General features: G+C 39.3%; 1 protein-coding gene across 2 annotated transcripts in view; it reads right to left on the minus strand.

Annotated features, from left to right (window-relative positions):
• LOC119177184 (NACHT domain- and WD repeat-containing protein 1) overlaps positions 1–17,615 on the minus strand; it is an 89,737-nt gene that overhangs the window by 17,469 nt on the left and 54,653 nt on the right. For both annotated transcript variants that reach the window (XM_037428591.2, XM_037428590.2), the window contains exons 11-13: positions 15,192–15,376; positions 12,364–12,562; positions 9,117–9,301 (exon numbers count right to left, since the gene is read on the minus strand). In XM_037428591.2, coding sequence (XP_037284488.2) covers positions 9,117–9,301; positions 12,364–12,562; positions 15,192–15,376 — 569 coding nt within the window. The remainder of the gene's footprint in view (positions 1–9,116; positions 9,302–12,363; positions 12,563–15,191; positions 15,377–17,615) is intronic.

Consider the following 17,615-nt stretch of genomic DNA (forward strand, 5'->3'; position numbering starts at 1 on the left):
ATACAGATTAATCACGACATTGAAATAGTATTGGTTCTGCTAACAATTCATCACTTAAAAATCATCCTAGGGGTATGCTATTGGTCGCCTTCATCTTCGGAAACGTTCATAAGTGAACTCCACGATTCCATAAACATGGTCGCTTCGCGCTTCCCTTTCACGCCTCTGTTTCTACTAGGCGATTTTAACCTGCCTAACTTAAATTGGAACACTGATCCACCGAGCTTATCACCTTTTCCAGCACAAGCCAAGAATTTCGTAGATATGTGTTCTGTTTTTGGCCTGTGTCAACTGGTGACCCAACCTACAAGAATAACCGGTACCACTTCAAGTACCCTTGACCTTATCTTGACCAACTCGCCTGATCTAGCCTCTGAAATCACTTATATGCCTGGTATCAGTGATCATTCTATGCTTGCTTTTCACCTTAAAATGCCACCCCCAAAACGAACCAAAGTGAAAAAACTCATAGTCGATTACAGTAATGCAAATTTCAATGCCATTAATGACGAACTATCGAACTTCGTTGCTTCCTTTTTTATCCAGTTCAGTGATCGCCCTGTCCAATCGAACTGGGATATTTTTGCTGCAAAAGTAGACGAACTTACTAAGAAATACATTCCTAATCGAACCATCATTTCTAATCACCACGCACCATGGTACAACACCTACATCAAACGCCTATCTAACCGTAAAAAACGACTTTACAGATCAGCAAAACTAGCGCCTTCTGAAGACCGTTGGGCGATTCACAAAGCAGCGCACAACGCTTACCTTACCGCCTTAAAATCCGCTAAATTACATTTCCTTTCTCGAACTCTCCCAAATATGCTTGCAAATAATGTACGTAAATTTTGGCGCTTAATTAACCGTTTACCAGATAACACCATAGTTCTAGTAAATGATTTTGACAATCCAGTTCCTACTGACATGTGCGCCGATCTACTTAATGACACTTTTAAAAACAACTTTTCTCGAGTTGTTAACGTCATCCAACCCCATGTGCAAAACTTCAATTATATTGCCATGCCACCAATTTCCATTGAACACTCCGGTATCGCTAAACTCATAGATAACTTGCCCATTCACTCATCCCCTGGCCATGACAATATTGGTACCAAATTTCTGAAAAGCACCGTTACTTACAGTTCAGTGATACTAACAAAAATCTTTCAACAGTCCTTAGATACATCAACCATTCCTACACAATGGAAAATCGGGAGGGTGGTCCCAATCTTTAAGTCAGGCAATAAACACTCTCCGAAAAATTATCGCCCTATTTCGTTAACAAGTACTTCCTGTAAATTATTAGAACATGTCATTTTCACCAACCTCATGAACTTTCTTGAATCGAACTCTTTTTTTACACCAGCACAACATGGTTTTCGCAAACATTTTTCATGCGAAACACAGCTCATATATTTCACTCACAAACTGCATCACATTTTGGACCGTTCATCATGTGCTGATTGCGTTTTTTTAGACTTCAGTAAGGCTTTCGATAAAGTCTGTCACCAACTACTACTGTTCAAACTGAGCCTACTAAATATTGACAATAGTTTACTGAAGTGGATTGAGTGTTTTCTGTTTAACCGTGTTCAATATGTTACTGCTAACAATCAAAATTCGTCATCTGCTGCGGTCCACTCAGGTGTACCGCAAGAGTCAGTTCTTGGTCCACTTTTGTTTCTAATTTATATTAATGACCTCACGTCTTCACTTTCTTCTAACATTCATCTTTCTGCAGATGACTGCGTCATTTTTCGTGAAATAACTAGTAATATTGACAGTTTAAGCCTCCAATCTGATCTTAGCAAAGTAACAGCTTGGTGCAGCACATGGCGAATGAACTTAAACATCGCTAAATGTAAGGTAATGCGCGTGGCTAGATCGGCTAACACCCCACCTAAATACTACTTAAGCGACTTCCCGCTTGATCCAGTCTCCTCGTATAAATACCTGGGCATTCTTATCACATCTAACTTATCTTGGGCACCTCACATCGCATACATTACTAATAATGCTAATCGCATGTTAGGCTACATACGTCGTAACTTTTCAAAAGCACCTTCTGCACTAAAACTTCTGTTGTACAAAACATTAATACGTTCCAAACTTGAATATGCATCATCAGTGTGGGATCCTTACCACGATAACCTGGTTACTTCACTTGAGCGCGTACAGAATAACTCCGCCCGTTTCATACTTTCTAACTACAATCGCATCGCCAGTATCAGTTCAATGAAATCCAGCCTAGGCCTTCCTTCCCTTGCATCCCGTCGGAAAATATCTCGTTTGAGTACATTTCACAAATTATTCCATCATCCCACCCTACATAACGAATTAATCCTCAATCCTCAGTACATATCCCCTCGCATCGACCATCATCATAAGGTTGGAATCGCACCCTGCAACTCCCTGTGTTTTTCTTGATCATTTATACCTCGTACATCAGTAGATTGGAACCACCTTCCTGAAGACATTGTCACTATTACTAATAAGAATATTTTCCGTCAAACCTTACTCAGTATTGTATGAGCTAAATGTTACTCAAAATTGTATTATGTTCACTGTCATTGCACAGCTACTATTGTATAATCAGGAGTTTTTCTTTACATTTTTATTTTTATGTTTGTTGCATTGTTTATTCTCATGCTGTATTTTCTCTGCTGTACATTCTGTTGTATAATATGTATTTTCTATGCTGTATATTCGCATGCTGTATTTTCTTTTTCCTTGTAAACTTTATTTCCACTCGCCTCTATAATGCCATATGGCCCTGAGGGTAAATAAAATGAAATGAAATGAAATTGTAGGTGATGTGAATATTAACTTGCTTGACACAGACAGTACTTCTTATGCAAATTACACTGATTGTTTCACTGGATTTGGCTTTGAATCACTTGTTGAGTGTCCAACTAGAGTAGCATCTCACGGTACCGGTACACTCATTGATCACGTGTTATCCAACTTGGCGTCACCACCCTGCGTGGGGGTTGTTGACACCGATATCACCGATCATTTTCCTATCTTCCTCACATTCGAAAACATAACCCACACATGCAATATTAGCTATTCTGCATCTGTATTTAGTTCCGATTCTTTTGTTGAAGTTATCAGTACAACTGACAGGGTGCCTGTTATGTCTATGTCAGACCCAGATGCAGCCTTGCAAGCATTTTGCTCGTCATTTTTACTTGCTGTTTCGACCAGCATGCGTACTGTCCAATGTGAAAAAAATACAAGTATCCACACAACCCATGGATGACCAATGGTCTTCTAAAAAGTTTAAGGAAGAAAGAAAATATGTATAAAAAAACAGGCGTCAGCCCTTTAATATGCGTCTTGCTAAACGATACAAGTCTTATTGCAGTCTATTAAATACTTTGCTCAAGCAAGCAAAAAAAAGGTACTACGAAAATGAATTCGACAAGAATAGGACTAACCCCAAAAGGCAGTGGCACCTGCTCAACTCATTCCTTGACAAGTCATTAGCTAATGTCCCTCTAACCAAAATCGACTACAATGGATCCACCTTCTCTGAGCCCAAAGAAATTGCCAATGCCTTCTCGGAATACTTTTCTTCCGTCTATACTAACCACCGCCCCCATGTGCAGTCGTATACTTCTCTGGGATGTACCACGCAGTCATTCTTTCTTTTCCCAACAACACCACAGGAAGTCTTTTCTACTATTGCTAATATTAAAAATAGGGCCTGGGTTAGATTACATTTGTGTAAGGCATTTAAAACTGGTTGCACATTTACTTTCCGATAAGCTGTGCCATATTATCAACCTTATGTTTAAACAGGGTTTATTTCCTTCATTCTTGAAAAAAGCTAAAGTAATTACAGTTTTTAAAAAAGGCGATAAACAGTTTCCAACTACCGTCCAATTTTAATTCTTTCCTGCCTCAGCAAACTAGTCAAAAAATTATTTATTAAACGTCTGAATGGATATTTAGTTAAATTTAAATAGCTTAAAAACAGCCAGTTTGGTTTCCGTCCAGGTAGGTCAACAAATCTAGCTGTGCTGTCTCTAACTGATTACATAAAGAAAAGTATCGATTCGGTAAATTTAGTAGGTTTGATTTTTTTAGATCTCACTAAAGCCTTTGACACTGTAAATCATCAAGTCTTATAGCATAAGCTTCAGTCCTATGGAATAACCGGTCCTGCGCTTACATTCTTAAAAAATTACCTACTTGACCGACAGTACACAGTACACGCTGCAAATACCTTCTCTACAATAAAATATGTTAAGCAAGGAGTACCGCAGGGCTCAGTATTGGGTCCTTTGCTATTTATTTTATATATGAATGATCTTCCTGATGTTCTTAGTTCTTTTGACTGTGGTCACTGTGTTCTATACGCTGATGACACAACAATATCTTCATCTGATAAAAGCATTGATGCTCTTGTTTCAAAGTTAAATCTTGCATTAAGTGCCCTCATGAATTGGTGCAGCAGTAATCACTTAGTTATGAACCCCACAAAAACTAAATTTATGGTGTTTAAAAGTGCTCAGAGGTCATTATCTACTATTCCCTTAATACAACTTGGTATTCATTCCATTTCTGCTTGTTCTTATGTCATCTTTCTCGGCATACAGCTTGACCCATGCCTTACCTTTCGCAGTCACTTTAACCATCTTAAGCAGAAGACGGCGTTTGGTATCCGCGCAATAATCAAAGCTTGCCTTTTCTTTTCCCGTGAAGCTCTACTGGCGCTGTATTTTGCGGTCCTTCATAGTCATATTACTTAGGGTGTAGTCTCATGGGGCAACACTTATGCTTGTTATTTATCATCAATACAGCACATTCAAAATCAGTCAATATGCATTGTCACTTCTAGTTCTTCGCAATCGAACGCCTACACATTACTACGCTCTTACAATATCTTGGCAGTAAATCTTTTGTTTCGGTTGAATATTGTGACTTTATTTTACAAATTGCTATATAATCAACTGGCATTCCCATTTATTGCATCTGATCTTTTGCAGAATAATAATGTGACCAGATTTGCGGCTGATAAAACTTTCCTGTTACTCCCCGCTCATACTAATTACGGGCAAAAAACTTCTGCTTTCAGTGCGATATTCTTTTTAGTGTTGCACTTCATTTTCTTTGTTGAAAAAGTCCGTCAAAAATCATTTTCTCAAATAACCATGCTTGTGATCGTTTACCTGTTTGACTCGTTTGTTCTTCGGTCTTTTTATACCATGCTGCGTGTTTTGGCTTGATTTTTGATGTAAAAGTGTATATTGATGTCCGTACATTGTAAGAATTTTCTGTTGCTCTGTATAAATTTTACCGTCATTTTGTACCGACAAACCGAGGGTCCCACTAAAGTCTCTGGCTCTGGGAGCCTCGTCTGTATATCCTAGAATTTGTAACTTGTTTTTGGAAATAATAAAACTTGAAACTTGACATGAAAAAAATAAAACTATCAATATGGATAGGATAGTTGGAATAGTTGAAGAGTTTTACAGAGATCTGTACAGTAGCCGGGACAACCACAACCTTAATACTATAAGAGCTAGCAGTAACCCAAATGACACCCCACCAGTAATGATAGAAGAGGTCAGAAAAGCTTTGGAGAGCATGCAAAGAGGCAAAGTTGCTTGTGAGGATCAGGTAACATCAGATCTGCTGAAAGATGGAGGACAGATTGTGTTAGAAAAACTAGCCACCCTGTTTACGAGGTGTCTCCTGACGGGAAGAGTAGCAGAGTCTTGGAAGAATGCTAACATCATCTCATTACATAAGGAAGGAGATGACAAGGACTTGAAGAATTATAGGCCGATCAGCTTGCTCTCTGCAGCATACAAACTATTTACAAAGATAATTGCTAACAGAGTAAAGAAAGCATTAGAATTCAATCAACCAAAGGAACAAGCAGGATTTTGAACAGGCTACTCAACAATCTACCACATTCATACTATCAATCAGGTAATAGAGAAATGCTCAGAATATGGCCAACCACTATACATGGCCTTCATAGATTACGAGAAGGCATTTGATTCAGTAGAAATATCAGCCGTCATGCAGACACTGCGTAATCAGGGCGTCGATGAAGGATATATAAACATGCTGGAAGAAATCTACAGGGGATCAACTGCTACCATAGCGCTTCATAAAGAAAGCAACAGAATATCAATCAAGAAGGGTGTAAGGCAGGGGGACACAATCTCCCCAATGCTATTTACCGCGTGCTTACAGGAGGTTTTCAGAAGCCTAGAATAGGAACAGTTAGAGATAAGAGTTAATGGAGAGTACCTTAGTAACCTGCGCTTCGCTGATGACATTGCATTACTGAGTAACTCAGGGGATAAATTGCAACTCATGATTACGGAGTTGGACAAGTAGAGCAGAAAGGTGGGTCTTAAAATTAATTTGTAGAAAACAAAAGTAATGTACAACAATTTCGAAAGAGAGCAGCGTTTGAGATAGGTAATAGTGCACTTCAAGTTGTAAAAGACTATGTCTACTTAGGGCAGGTAATAACCGCGGAGCCGAACCACGAGACTGAAGTAACTAGAAGAATAAGAATGGGGTGGAGCACATTTGGCAAGTACTCTCAAATTATGACAGGTAGATTGCCACTGTCCCTCAAGAGGAAGGTATATAACAGCTGTGTCTTGCCGGTACTTAGCTACGGAGCAGAAACCTGGCGAGTTACAAAGAAGGTTCAGCTTAAATTGAGGACGACACAGCGAGCAATAGAAAAAAATGGTAGGTGTAACCTGTTCTGTTATTGCTGCATTTTTGTAATATTACTCACCCCCTCTGTAATGCTTTTATGGGCCCTGAGGGTAATGTAAATAAATAAATAATAATAAAGAGACAAGAAGAGAGCAGAGTGGATTGGGGAACAAACGAGGGTTAAGGATATCATAGTTGAAATCAAGAAGAGGAAATGGACATGGGCCGGGCATGTAGCACGTAGACAGGATAACCGCTGGTCATTAAGGGTAACTAACTGGATTCCCAGAGAAGGCAAGCGGGTTAGGCGGAGACAGAAGGTTAGGTGGGCAGATGAGATTAAGAAGTTTGAGGGTATAAATTGGCAGCAGCAAACACAGGACCGGGTTATCTGGCGGAACATGGGAGAGGCCTTTGTCCTGCAGTGGACATAGTCAGGCTGATGATGACGATGATGGCTGGGTTCATAGTTGTTTAGTGTCCAAAAACAACAAACTAACAGCATCACAAGCACTGGCAATGGGAAGCGAAAATGGCACTTGACTTCCCACTGTGATGCAACATAGATTTCTCGCCCCAAGACAAAATTCTACCAATGCTCATGAACAGCACTGTCCTACCTGTGCAAAAACTAAATAAAGGGAGATGTGTATAAACACTGGCCCGAGCTTTTAATGCGAAAAAACGATATTTGCTATAATATCAGTTAGAAATACTATTTTGACAGTGTAAGAAAGCAGCATATTTTTAATGAAGTGCACATTTTGAAATGTCAGTATCCAATCATAATTTTTCCGACCAGCAAGTCCTGCCTCCTTCATAGCTACATAGACACGACCAATATCCGTAAGGTTTCCATGACGCTTACGCCCACCTACTATTCCCTCCACTAAGCTGCTTGTTGTACATCTTGTATTATCATTAGTTGCCAGTAAGTAGGACTAGTTATTTGGTCCAGTTCACCAAAATGAGAATCATGAAACAAACTTACACGTTTTCTGCATTTTTTGAAAAGCACAGAACATTGCAAAATTCACTATACTAGATTGGTTAAAACAAAGAGCAGAGCATAGCATTCGAGGTATTTTTTCATTTGGTACAGGTAGACGACATAAACCTAACAGCCAGCTTGATAGAGTAGAAGTTCGTAAATTTGACCCCCGTCAATTCACAGAATAGGATAATTTGTGGGTGCTCTCTGGTCCCGGCAAGCATGTGCACATTAATTTGGTCATACTTGGCTGCAACCCAGTTAATCTAGACGGCCCTCACAGTATCGAGCATGAAACCTTGCAGTCACCAGCAGAATAAATAGTGACTGAAGTCAAATCTGTGACAAGCAATCATTTTGTTTTCACTGCGTGCCTTCCCTACTGCGAAGTCACCATCCATGACAGCGCATTAGCGAGCCAGGTTTTCTTCAGCAACTGATGCACCGCTCAGCACCTTCATTTTGACTCTAAACTTGTGCCACGCGTGCATGTTCCGAACTGCATTAATGAGAACAAATAGACAATAATGCCAAGGAAAGTACAGGGGATGTTATTAGTACCATATGTAATGTAAATGAGAAGAAAGAAAAGTGGACAAAAAGATTACTTGTCGCAGGCAGGGACTGAACCTGCAACCTTCAAATATTGCGTCTGATGATCTGAAAACTGAGCTACCGTGGTGACCGAATCCCCGTTTGCTTTATGGGGTATATATATGTGCATTAAACATGGAAGCGTCAGACAGCACCGCTAGTAGCCAGACGTCATGGCTGCACGAATGCTATGATTGTGTTTTTAGCAATCGGGGTTTTGTCCACAGCAGCTACTGCCCTCAGTGATTTCATTTTGACTTCGGTCAATGAACACACAATGTGATAAAATGGAAACATGGCAGAATCCGTTGAAGGTGATGAGATTCAGTCGCAGCCTGCAGGTTGGCATAAAACTCCCTACGTTGTGATGGACAGACATTTAGTAGCCGACTATTTTTCCGGCGAAAAATATCACGTGAGCATGGTGATGTTACACAACAAGGAATGGGTTCAGAATACATTTCAGCCTAAAAGACGGGGGTCTTGAGCTGTGGTCCCACTGGGAACAAAGTTGCGAATGAGGAAAATTGTGGTTTTTACTCTGTTCTTATGCAAACTAAGTGCTGGACTTACGCATTAGTCAAGAAAATGAGTATGTATTGACATAATAAAATTTGCTTAATTTCTTTAATACTTTTGATAATTCAGCATTCGGCTACTCAAAACATTTTTTTCTGGTACTTCAAAGTCTGAGTTAACGAGCTTTTACTGTATACCCTTGAGAAATTGACAGCTTTGTACTTCAGTACAGACAGCAAGAAAAAGTTGAACTCGAGAAAAAAAAATGTACAAACATGAAATATATTTATATCGCACACTGCTGCATTACCTTCTTGCTCCTGTAGCAAGGTCCCATACAAGGACAAAACAATTGTCAAGGCCATTGACAACACAGCCACCTTGAGCAGAAATAGCAATGCTGCAACTGTTTCGTTCAGGCTTCCATTTCTTGAATAACGTCCCACTTTGCAGGTCATAGACAATGATGAAATTTGGTGCACTGTCACTCAGCTCCTGCAATGTAAAGTATAAATTAGAAAATTCACATGCACAAGGATGCAAAACTGAACACTAGTTTTGCATTGTGTAAGTCCTCATTGGTAATGCATGCAACATTGTGTTTGTAACAGCGAAGTTGGCAACTAATAAAGTTTCCTGTGATATTGTGGTTGTTAGTCGCATTTATTCATAATATTGCTACAAAGCTAGCGCAGTCGATGATTGATATGTGATGTTTAATGTCCCAAAACCACCATATGATTGTGAAAGACGCCGCAGTGGAGCGCTCCGGAAATTTTGACCACCTGGGGTTATTTAACGTGCACCCAAATCTGAGCACACGGACCTACAGTACTTTCGCCGCCATTAAAAATGCAGCTTCTGCAGCCTGGATTCGATCCCGCAACCTGCTGGTCAGTAGCAGAGTACCTTAGCCACTAGACCACCGCAGCGGGGTCCAAAACAGACATTCTGCCTGCGGAAGACAAGAAAGCGGACTGGCCTATCTGGCGCATGTGCTGTCCCCGATCTTGGTCTATGCTGTGCACTTCAGGATAAATACACTTGTAAATAGTCACGGCTCGGGTCAGTTTGAAAGATGATGGTTCAGTGAATGCGATAGACCTCTCCATAAAATGCAGCACTGCATTAGCCCCTGTTAGGTGCATAAGGAACTGTGGAAAAAAAAGACTGCAGGTGCGTGGGAGAAGAGCAAGCCGCTTCATCCAATATTCTTCCAACTATCTGCTTGCGTAATTTTGTACATGAGCATTCTGAACATCTAATCGAGCCACGTGATCACTCGAGGTTTGTCCTAGCGACATAATTCCATCTCGAAAAGGAGGTAGACTGACGTTCTGTGTTCAAGGTCCACCATAAAGAATGCACATATTTTGCTCATCTATGTCCACGAATTAGAGAAGATGAAGAGAGAGTGGGTATTGTGTATAAACCGGCAAGGACGAAGGGGGTGGTTTGCACTTTGGCAATCCTCTGTATGCAACAGTTTGTACACTTTGAAATTCTGTAGCTGTCTCTTCACTGTTTCATGCAGGCATAATTGGAAACCCTTTGAAACTAAGGAGCCATGGCACTTGCCGAGATATCACGGCAGCTGAAAAATAGTGACAAAATGTACGATATAACAAATCAAAAGCTTCACTGAGGCATATTTTGATCTCCATGTGACATTTATTAAATATAGCTATATATGATGGTGAAAATTCAAAGACGGAGATCTCATGCAAGCTGCACCCTTGCAATTTTTAAATATTACCTTACGAATATTGTACGCAGGATGTGACAGCCCCTTTAATGACAAGGAGTAATGAATTCTTGCTTGGAAGGAGTTGCACTGAATCGTAGTCCAAACTAGAATGCAGACGACCGGCACTTCACTTTCGGTGACCATGTATCAGAGACAAGGACCATTAAGTAGGTGCCATATTTAGTGCAGAAAGGCATGACATAAGACGTTACTTATGTTAATGAATTGAATCATAACTGAATATGTGGCAATGCATTGCAACACATCTTGCAGAGACATATACACATAGCCTAGAAATGTTGACTGAACATATAACCACGATTAGTAGATTCAGTGAAGAGCATTTCGATTAGGAAGCTGTGATACAATCTATCAAAAACCATTGCCTCATTCTTTTTTTAAAATTGTTACAATGCAAAAAAAAAACATAGTAAAAGTCCAACAATAAAAGTTTAGAGAAGATGTGGTCTATCAGACAAGCGCATTGCAGAGCTCTGTACGGTTGAGAGGATCGTCTATCCGGGAATTTTTTCCCATATTATCAGTGATTTGTATGGATGAGCCCGCTCTTTGTGAATGTGGTACGAGCAAGCAGTTTTCTGCAGCTGTGGACTGGCACCACAGACTAAAAAGCACGTGAGCTGTTGTCAAAGAGATTATTTACATTATTGCTGCTAACTTCAGCTGCGGCGCATGACATGTTTTGCCAGGTACAGTGTGCCTGGTCCAGAAATGGAAACCGAAATGCAGAAGAGTACTGCTATATCCTTCCAAAATGTCCACAATACGTGGGTGTTGTTACGTCAACTATTAACTGTGCCGCTGTGTGGGTATGTGGGCTTTGTTTGCTATCATAGCAAGCATGACACATACACGTCAATGAACGAAGAACTACACCTCAGTATTCATTATATTGAACAGTGAATTTACTTGCTCTGACATCTACTTGTACTGGTTATCTACTAGTTGCACTTTTCAATGCTTCGGTTTTGCTTTCACTGTTGAATTTTGGTGAATTTAATTGCATCACGATAATTACTAGAAGCTGCTTTTTCTAGACCCCTAAGCTGCGATGGGTTTTTCTCATGAACTTTGATTTTCCCGTTTGATATAACCACCAGACTCTCCTTAATAAAATGACTAATATTTTTAATTACTGACCCTAATGATGTCTATAGCCATCTTAGGATGACTGCAGCTAAAGAAGTAATTATGAAGGAATCTAACAAATATTATGTTTTCCTGATTTTTGAGAATTTCTGAGAAATTTCCTGAAACACCTGGTATAACATTGAGCAGGCTAACTGATCATAGCTCTGAATGGTAAAATATTTTACATGACCACAGACTTATCCAAGATAGTCTTAAACTCATGTTTAAAAAATCTTTCATTTATGCGTTTATATGACTGCAATTTTAGGCATTATGATTTAATGATAATTTCGCTTCTAAACCCAACTGTAACATGCACATAAATTTGAGGACTAGATTTGGTTAAAAAAAAGTTCACATTAGAATTGCAAACATGGTACACATGTCATCTGCAGCTGGTCTGCCTTATTTAGAGTCCCTGACATTAGGATGTCCTCCTGTGTCCAACTCTGCACTTTTTCTTAACATTAGTAAACTTTATTCTGATTGTTAGTTTTTTTTTACATTGAGCAGGCAAGCAATGCTCCTTCTTTTAAACCTTTTGAGCTCTGTGATATTCCCCTAATCCTGATGTGGCTTCTTGCTCATCAACTAGTAAATCTGCATGAAAACATAGTAGCAATCAGGAGTCAAGCATTTGAAAATATTTTGTACTAACCCTGCAGACACACACAACGTAGTGTCCATCACCAGATATGGCTGAAAGGCGAGTAATGAATTCATGGTGTGGAATACGAAGGTCATAAAGTAGCTTTCGGTTGGCCAGGTCCCAAACTAGTAATGGGAATGGCTTTTGTGTCTCATCCCCACATACACATATTTTGCCATTGCCACTGACCAGAAGACTGTTGAGAAACCTGTAAATGAAGGAAATTAAAAAAAAAAAAAAACAGATGACAAAATATCAATAAACTAAAAAAGTACAGAAAGCAAAAGCTTAATTTTATCAAAATAGCAGTATAACAGTAAAACATTGTTGATATTGAAGCAACACAAAAGTGCGAGCTAATTGGCACTGATTAACTCATTAATTCTCAAACTATAGAAGTGCTACCAAGACAAGGACAAGAAGGGCGGCAACATAAGCACTCACTCACAACTGAGAGCTTTATTACTTCAAAAGAAAAATATAAACTGCGCTGATAGAGATCTTATACAAACACCACGATTGCACCATCTGGGAACTGGCAGAAGCTTATCACATTTAACCTAGGGAGTCCCTATGCATAAGTCATCTATCTTTGACATTTCAGCCAAAGAAGTAAAACTACTTGAGGAGGGGAAGTAGCTGACGGGGGAAGGGGGTGTGTGCGTGTTCAGTTTCTGGTTTCGGTCGTTTTTCCTTTGTCCAGTGCACATGTGCAGGTGTTGAGTCGTATGTAAATATATCTTGTTCTTTTCAAGCAATAAAGCTTTTAGTTGTGAGTAAGCACCCGTGTTGTCGCCTTTCTTGTCCTTTCGTGTTGTCGACTTTCTTGTCCTTGTCATCGTAGTGCTTCTATTATTTAAGCATGAATAGTTGATATGTTACTGAAGTAATACTGAAGTACGTTAGAAAACAGTTTCTAAAAATGAAAAAAGAAAGAAAAGAAAGTAAGATGCTAGAAAGATGCTAGAAAGGCACTAGAAAAAATTTATCACTATGGCACGTTGTTTTTTTTCCCTGATCTTACAGTCTGCAATGCCAGTCTTATAGAAGTCCTGCTTTCCTTTCTGGCTGTTATTAGACACATGATTTGCAAAACATATACACATCACAATTTATATGCTATTTGCAGTCTTCCAAATGCCAGTGCCAGTACATGAGTGTGCTAAAAAAACCCCTGTCCACTGTCATGCTTCCGAAAACATTGCTATTAGACAACACCACAGTAAGCTACACCCTTGTCTGAATTAATTATTTACACCCAGCCAATTTGCTTAAGCACAACAATTTCTGAAATATTCTAGCTCATTTCTGTAGCAAAGTCTGTGGGCAGGCTTCACTTAATCTTTCAATATATGAACTATCTGGGGTCATTAGAGAGGGCAGGGAAGAAAGTGATAGCCGATGGCTCTAACACATTAACCATTGCAGGAAATCAGGCAAAAAGGGTTTAACCAAATGATAGCCTTTAACCGATTTGTGGCCTCTTGACACACCGAAGTTAGCAATGCTAAGGAATTACGTCAATGGCAATTACAACACTAATAAAGCATCATTGCAGGGCCCTACATTGGCAAACTAGGGGCTCTGTATACTGCCACGCACCTTTATTTGTTTACTTTGATGTGATTGAGCTTCCCCTAGAAAAACTGTTTGCTCTGCTTGGCACAGGTCTTGCCACAATGTTTGGGAAGCTTTGAGGTTGTTTCAAATTGTTCTGTTAAAACTGCACACAGGACAACAGTAGCCTAGTTTATTCTAGAGATAGCGCATGGACTAGCAATGATGCTGGAAGGTTCGATAAGGCATGTATAGCAGCAAACGCATTTTACAGGTGAGTAGAATAATCGACGCTCGACATTTATGCTCACCGCTATCACTGCACTGCGTGTACTTTCGGATTACCTTTTAGTGGGCACAAGTTCACCCAATTAAAATTTTTTTTATTTACACCAGCTTGTGCTCTGCGTGCTTCACTGTCAATACCATTTGACATCTGGTGGAGGTGCTGGGTAACGATCCCAGTACCTCTCACCAGTGAAGCAATGTATATTTAATTTACTATTAGGTTTACTACATCTGCATTGCTATATCATGGTGGTACTTCTCCGCATGTTCTCTGCTGCTTCAGCCCATTTACCAAAAAATGCATAGTGGTGTTGTGGAAGAGCAATCTGTTTGGGTTCCCGCATTATATATCATTTGATATACTTCATACATGATATTCAACTGAGTTTTTAAAGCACATGTATGCATAACAAACTGCAATTGCATAGCTGTATAAATAAGAGCACACATGCAATAAATGTGGGATTTGCTAGGCCCACCCTTTCTTGCCCAACAGCCAGCACTGTCCGGTGGCAGAGCAAATCCCACCTAAAACAGAACTTTTATGCCAGCCACACTGCTCCCAAGAGTAATATCAGAAGTTCCTTTGCACAATAAATCAAACTAATATGCTCAAGTTCTCTTTTATTCTTTCTTGTAAAGCACTGCAATGTTCTTTTTTTTTATCATGGATAGTTAAAGTAATTGTAGCAATTGTACTGAGTCTCTTTTACATCCTCCGACTAAAGTACCAAAATGTCCCAGTGATGGCACAAATCGTAACTTACATTTATATTAATTTCTCTATTACTGCTGTTGAACATATTTTTAATGTTATAGATGTTCTCAAGCAATGACCTGACATAAAATGTAATTTATCTGTGCTGTCCCTTTAAAATTACTGTCTGTACATAGAAGTTCAGGTTACACATAACACTGAATATATTTTATGAAAATTGACAAGCGGAGTTGCCCATCATTTAATGGAAACTGGAAAATTTCCAGGAGCTCACCTGTCCTCTCCCACTTTAAAGGTAGTCTCCAAGTCTCCACTGCTGAGGTTGAGCATATTTACGTACATACGATTCCTGGAAAGTGCCACTACGTAGTCCTGGCTGTGCAAACCAAAGTATGCCATCTTCTGGTTCATAACCCCTTTCAATTTCACCAGGAGGCGTCCCTCATCTAGCGAATATACCTGTGAAAAAAGGCATTTCAGAGACCAATGCATCCCCTCCTACAAGTAAACATGCATCTTCAAAAAAACATAAAAGATTTCAATATTCTTTGGAGCAGAGCAAAATTCAGAATTAATGGGTTAACCCTTTAAATAGGACATTGTTTCTTCACAAAAAAAACCATGCCTTGGGAAGCTTTTCTTATCCTAAATGTTTTAGTTAAGAAATCAGAGAATTGTTTTTTAACACTGACATATAAGAGTAATTGATTATTTAACACCATGCCATACTTCTTCACGATTTCTAAGCTTATTATGTTTGGCTTTATGAAGTCATTCTTATTTTCCTTGGTGCTACTTTTGGTGTCATCAGTCATTGTAGACCTACAAGATATACATTAATTATCGAAGTCATCACCTCAAGCAATGCCAAAATTTCACCCCGGGAGAGTATACTCTGCGTCTTCACAAAATCTGTTTTAACGTCTGGCACAATTCATACCAAATTTATGAAATCCTGCACCCAGAGATATAGCCCTGCACTCTTTACCACATGTGCCCTACTTTACTTTCTTCAAAAGCAAAGAGGCACAATCTAGGAAACAAGCATCTCACTCTTCTTTCTTATTTGGAGACATTTCCTGGCACAGATTTCATTGTATATATGACCCTTGCACTTAACAGCACTCACAATTCACAGTTATGCATCCTCCAAGGGCAGTTGTCATTATCACGCGGAGCTTGTCCGCGACCAAAGCAGCGCTTATGTAATGTAAATGCCTACAGCATCGAGCAGCTGATCCCAAGACCAAGCTTGCTATACCATGCAAACTGGATATGCATTTGCTGTCGTGGAGTTGCTTTTTTATGATTAAATTGCGCACAATTTCTACGAACAACTTATACCCAAATTTTAGACCCAAACAAACGGTGCAGCTGCAAGACTGACATGTGATGCGTTAAAACTTGTTAACAACCAAAATAATAATTTTTTTTTACGCAGAGTGGTAGATGAGGTCCTTGACTTGAGTTAGAGGGATATATAAAAAAACAAAAACAAAATTTAAAATGGTCTTTTGAGAAAAATATTTTTAAACTTCGGTGTTTTTCGTAAACCAAAGAAGGAACAGATAGTCAGACAACTAAAATACCAGAAGAAAGAGACGCCTTCTACTGGCCCGGTGAAATCATCTACAGCCGATTCCTACGCTGAAGGTGAATTCTTTTAAAAAATTTACAAGCTAAAAAAATAAGTGCACATCACATTTTTCTTTCTTTTTTTTTTCTTTTACTCTCCCCTATGTCAGTGTGATCATGTTTGTGCACTGGTATGTCCCATTTCACTGCTGCTAGCAGTTGTTTTCGGGAGATAGTTGAACTAGAGGCCTAAGTTGAACCCCTTGGAGTTCTGAACAGTCAATGTTGCATCGTTACATGAATAACGGGAACAAACTGCACCTGGAGGCAAAACTTGAAACTAAATAAAGCTCTTACAGGTCTCGATTTTGAAAATAGGCATTTAAAAGCACTTGTAGGCACCATAAAAGCATTATAAAAACCCTTCTTAGACTCTAATTCATGCTCATATTTAAAAGTGACACAACAGAAGCACAAGCAACAAAACAGGCATTTGCCTAAAATCCGGTCTCTAATGATACATACTTAAATTCATGCTCATATTTAAAAGTGACAAAACAGAATCACAAGAAACAAGATAGGCATTTGCCTAAAATCCGGCCTGTAGTGATATTTGGATCAATATTCGAAGGCAGTTCTTGCCATTCATATTTGCCGATTTCCATATTTACACACCCCTAATGATTATTGTATACTTAGAAATTTTTTTCTGAACCTGCCAGTGTTATGAAATGGCCTTTAGAAATGCCATTCCAGATAACTAATGCCCATTCAGATTAGGGGAGACGACGGCAAATTGTTGTGTAGTGCCGGCAGAACTGAACGCTCTCGACAGAGTGCAAATGGAGGCGAGAGAGCGAGGACTTTGCATAATAGTGCACTTAGAGTAAGTAGAAAAGTGTATGGCTGTATCAAAGAGAACATCATGGTCATTGATCTCACAAACCTTACATAAAAATGCAGAATTTAAGGAGTACAAAAACAATACCCATGCTGCTTTGTGAGCACCATGTATAGATACTACCATTTTTAGAGCCTGCATGAAACACAAAATTTCGAACAAATTATTAAGAGTGGCAGTGTAGTGGTTAGAGCATGTAGCTTACACATTATCATAGGAGAC

The sequence above is a fragment of the Rhipicephalus microplus genome, chromosome X (assembly GCF_043290135.1).
Source record: "Rhipicephalus microplus isolate Deutch F79 chromosome X, USDA_Rmic, whole genome shotgun sequence".
NCBI lineage: Eukaryota > Metazoa > Arthropoda > Arachnida > Ixodida > Ixodidae > Rhipicephalus > Rhipicephalus microplus.